At 50.7% G+C, this 5,000-nt stretch overlaps 1 protein-coding gene across 1 annotated transcript in view; it reads left to right on the forward strand.

Annotated features, from left to right (window-relative positions):
• Positions 1-5,000, forward strand: part of ptk7b (protein tyrosine kinase 7b) — a 62,519-nt gene that overhangs the window by 48,469 nt on the left and 9,050 nt on the right. Inside the window, exons 9-13 of the mRNA XM_079636292.1 lie at positions 1,756-1,892; positions 1,966-2,101; positions 2,765-2,884; positions 3,164-3,313; positions 3,525-3,672. Coding sequence (XP_079492418.1) covers positions 1,756-1,892; positions 1,966-2,101; positions 2,765-2,884; positions 3,164-3,313; positions 3,525-3,672 — 691 coding nt within the window. The remainder of the gene's footprint in view (positions 1-1,755; positions 1,893-1,965; positions 2,102-2,764; positions 2,885-3,163; positions 3,314-3,524; positions 3,673-5,000) is intronic.

Consider the following 5,000-nt stretch of genomic DNA (forward strand, 5'->3'; position numbering starts at 1 on the left):
ACATCATACAATCTACATTGGAATTCAACCAAGCCATGTAATAAGTAAGGGATAATGTAACGTTATAGCGAGGAGGTAGTTATTGAGAATACAACCCCGACAGGCTGCAATCGGGAGCCCGACGCGAAGCGGAGGGATGTTGAGCAGCCTGAAGGGGTTGTATTCCCAATAACTACCGACTCGCTATACATTATCCCGCTTATTACATGGCTACCTATCAAATAAATCACTACTTTGAAACAAAATATTGATTTAAAAAGGAGTTTATTGATAGTTTACGATTGTATTGCTTCCGCCAAAGAAAATAGTGCGCTCCGTCTACGGTTAGAATTCTGTGAGTCCATATAGCAACGCTCTGTTTTTCATGGCAACGGTCTGTTATACTCCGAGTCCGCAGCGGTCTGTTATCAAGAAATAACAGACGGCATTCTACATTGGAATTCAGCCAAGCCATGTAATAAAACAAAATATAAACTTAAAAAGGATGGGACAAATGGGCTGCCAATGTAGATCGGAAGGCCGTTAAAAAAGAAAAGAAATAAAGTATTAAATCCCGAGATGTATCGAATCAAAAGGTACGTCGGTCCATCGGGCATTTGCCCGGAATGCCAGATTACCATTCCAGCCCTGCAGCTTAACGTTAGTGTTTTGACAACGACAACACAAGTGCATTTTAAGTTACCTCAAACTTGCGACTAGTTAACTTTTTAAAGAAGGCCCAATTGCTTCTCATATGAACATTATATTCAGAGAATATAAAATATTTGTATACCACTTTTTATGTGTGTGATTGTGTAAGTGATTGTGTAAAGGTGTTTATGAGATACCAACCTTTTGCGAACTTGCTTCAACGTGTGTGACTGTGTGTGTGTGTGTGTGTGTGTCGCGCGCATGCATGTGAGTGACAGAGAGACGGAGGGAGAGCAGGGAAAGGAAACACAGCTGAGCGAATTCTCTGCGTGTTTTTAAATAGCGTCGAAGGAAAGACATTGACAAAGACGAAAACTAAGGACATTTACTCTATAATTTTATTTTATTTTAGTTAGTTTTGTCAACCACACATTACAGTTTTAGTTAGTTATCGTTTTTTTGTTTTGCCTCGTTTTTATTTTTATTTCAGTTAACGACAATGTTTTTTCCCATCTAGTTTTCGTTTTTTCGTTCGTTTTCGTTAACGATTATAACCCTGATCTGACCCAACACACACTCATCTGACCCAACACACACACTCATCTGACCCAACACACACTCATCTGACCCAACACATACTCATCTGACCCAACACACACTCATCTGACCCAACACACACTCATCTGACCCAACACACACTCATCTGACCCAACACACACTCATCTGACCCAACACACACTCATCTGACCCAACACACACTCATCTGACCCAACACACACTCATCTGACCCAACACACACTCATCTGACCCAACACACACTCATCTGACCCAACACACACTCATCTGACCCAACACACACTCATCTGACCCAACACACACTCATCTGACCCAACACACACTCATCTGACCCAACACACACTCATCTGACCCAACACACACTCATCTGACCCAACACACACTCACAACTCTGGTCACAAATAGAAAGGGAAATAAAAGAAAGTGTACAAAAGTCGGTAGAGTGGTTATCTCTCCTCCTCACCTGTCACATGGGCAGTTGTACCTCGAACTACCGTAAATGCTCTAAGTGACCATTACAGTGTGTGTGTGTGTGTGTGTGTTTTACAGCCTCTCCAGAGTGGATTGTGAGGCCGCAGGACACACACATCGAGGAGGGTCAGCCGGGTCTCCTGCACTGCCACGCTCAGGGCACACCTGAACCACGGGTCACATGGTACCGTAAAAGCGTCTCGATCAGTGAGGAGGTGAACACACTCATCATGGTCTGATCAGGTGACCTCGCGTCAGGTTTCTCACACACACACACTCTCTCTGCAGGGCTCTCGTTATAAGCTCTTCTCTAACGGGACTCTGAGGATCAACAGCGCTGAGGTGAACGATGGTCAGATGTTCAGCTGCACGTGTGTGTCGGAGGGAGGATCCATCAGCGCACACGCACGCGTTCACATACTGGGTGAGTGTGTGTGTGTGTGTGTGTGTGTGTGTGTGTGTGTGTGTGTGTGTGTGTTTACAGGAAAACCAAACGTCCCTATAATGATAGTATATCAGCATGACAGCATAACAAGTACTAGATTTTTTAAAATAAAAGGACAGAGGTTTGTGTGAGTGTTGGCTAACATCTTCGCATATGAAATAAGCTGAATAATGTGGAACCCTCTCAAATACTTTTATACATTTTTTGTATATTACAGCTGTCGAGATGAACTAATCGTGCAAAGTGTTACGGCATTATATTTAGATCTTTCCCATCTCATGAAAGCCTGCAGTGATGAGCGTTGAGCAGATGACAGACAGTTGATCGTGTGAATGAAGTGACCTCATCAGTTTCTGCACTCACGAATGCTTTCACCAAATTACAATGCAAACAGTGTGAATACAGTAAGAGCTGCGTTGTGCAGTGTAACAGAAGTAATTACACTGATCCCAGACCAGGCGTTGGAATAAACATGGTTACGTACATGTTTGTGGTGTTGCTGGCAGATCATATCTCTAAAGCCTGTGTGCAAAGCCTGCGCCGAAATCGTGACTGATTTACCCAATAATCCACAGTGGAAAGCACCGAATACAAACAAGTAATGTGCCAGCTTTACTCATGTGTGTGTGATGTGTCTCTCAGAGAGGTTAAAGTTCACGCCCGTCCCGCAGCCGTCGCAGTGTGTGCAGCTGGAGAGAGAGAGCAGCATCAGCTGTGTGGCGACCGGGCGAGAGACACCCACAGTACACTGGAGCAGAGCAGGTCAGAGAGCCACCCTAACTCTGACTATCATTTTAATAATTTCAATTCATGTAATATTCACAGAGCAACTAAACTGACTGCTAGTCACTAATATATCAAGATTTAGATCACATGAGCTCTGCTGTCTGCTTTCCCATTGGTTGTCGCTGTATCGTGTCACTGCTCATTTGCATAGTCACATCACCAGCGCTGACTTAAACTGAATGACTTCTCATTCAGTTTCTCTCGTGTGTGTCTCATGTCGTGTGTGTGTGTGTGTGTGTGTGTGTGTGCCAACAGACGGCGCTGATCTCCCGCCTCACGCGACTCAGATGAAAGGAGTTCTTCACTTCAGTACCGTCAGCCGATCCGACGGAGGAAACTACACGTGTGTGGCGTCCAGCAGCGCTCAGGGAGAGATACGAGCACACGTTCATCTCACTGTAGGAGGTGTGTGTGTGTGTGTGTGTGTGTGTTCTGATTGAAGTGTGTGTGTGTGCGTGTGTACGTGTGTGTGTGTGTTCTGATTGAAGTGTGTGTGTGTGTGTGTTCTGATTGAAGTGTGTGTGTGTGTGTGTTCTGATTGAACGCTGTGGTTGATAACTCGTTCTTGTTCACGTGTGTGTGTGTGTGTGTGTGTGTGTGTGTGTGTGTGTGTTAGTTCTGGTGGAGTTTAAGCTGGAGCCGGAGCAGACGACGGTGTATCAGGGTCACACAGCCGTGCTTCACTGTCAGGCGTCAGGAGACCCTCAGCCCTACATCCAGTGGAGCATCAGAGACAGACTACTCAGCAGCAGCAGCTCCAGCAGGTCTCACTGCACCCGTCTCACTGCACCTGTCTCACTGCACCCGTCTCACTGCACCCGTCTCACTGCACCCGTCTCACTGCACCCGTCTCTCTGCACCCGTCTCACTGCACCCGTCTCACTGCACCCGTCTCACTGCACCCGCCTCACTGCACCCGTCTCACTGCACCCGTCTCACTGCACCCGTCTCACTGCACCCGCCTCACTGCACCTGTCTCACTGCACCCGTCTCACTGCACCCGCCTCACTGCACCCGTCTCACTGCACCCGTCTCACTGCACCCGTCTCACTGCACCTGTCTCACTGCACCCGTCTCACTGCACCCGTCTCACTGCACCCCTCTCACTGCACCCGTCTCACTGCACCCGTCTCACTGCACCCGTCTCACTGCACCCGTCTCACTGCACCCGCCTCACTGCACCTGTCTCACTGCACCCGTCTCACTGCACCCGCCTCACTGCACCCGTCTCACTGCACCCGTCTCACTGCACCCGCCTCACTGCACCCGCCTCACTGCACCCGTCTCACTGCACCCGCCTCACTGCACCCGTCTCTCTGCACCCGTCTCACTGCACCCGCCTCACTGCACCCGTCTCACTGCACCCGTCTCTCTGCACCCGTCTCACTGCACCCGTCTCACTGCACCCGTCTCACTGCACCCGTCTCTCTGCACCCGTCTCACTGCACCCGTCTCACTGCACCCGTCTCTCTGCACCCGTCTCTCTGCACCCGTCTCACTGCACCCGCCTCACTGCACCCGTCTCACTGCACCCGTCTCACTGCACCCGTCTCACTGCACCCGCCTCTCTGCACCCGTCTCACTGCACCCGTCTCACTGCACCCGCCTCACTGCACCCGCCTCACTGCACCCGTCTCACTGCACCCGTCTCACTGCACCCGTCTCACTGCACCCGCCTCACTGCACCCGCCTCACTGCACCCGTCTCACTGCACCCGTCTCACTGCACCCGCCTCACTGCACCCGCCTCACTGCACCCGCCTCACTGCACCCGCCTCACTGCACCCGCCTCACTGCACCCGTCTCACTGCACCCGTCTCACTGCACCCGTCTCACTGCACCCGCCTCTCTGCACCCGCCTCACTGCACCCGCCTCACTGCACCCGCCTCACTGCACCCGCCTCACTGCACCCGTCTCACTGCACCCGCCTCACTGCACCCGTCTCACTGCACCCGTCTCACTGCACCCGTCTCACTGCACTCGTCTCACTGCACCCGTCTTTCTGCACCCGTCTCACTGCACCCGTCTCACTGCACCCGCCTCACTGCACCCGCCTCACTGCACCCGCCTCACTGCACCCGCCTCACTGCAC

The sequence above is a fragment of the Phoxinus phoxinus genome, assembly GCF_949152265.1.
Source record: "Phoxinus phoxinus genome assembly, chromosome: 14".
NCBI lineage: Eukaryota > Metazoa > Chordata > Actinopteri > Cypriniformes > Leuciscidae > Phoxinus > Phoxinus phoxinus.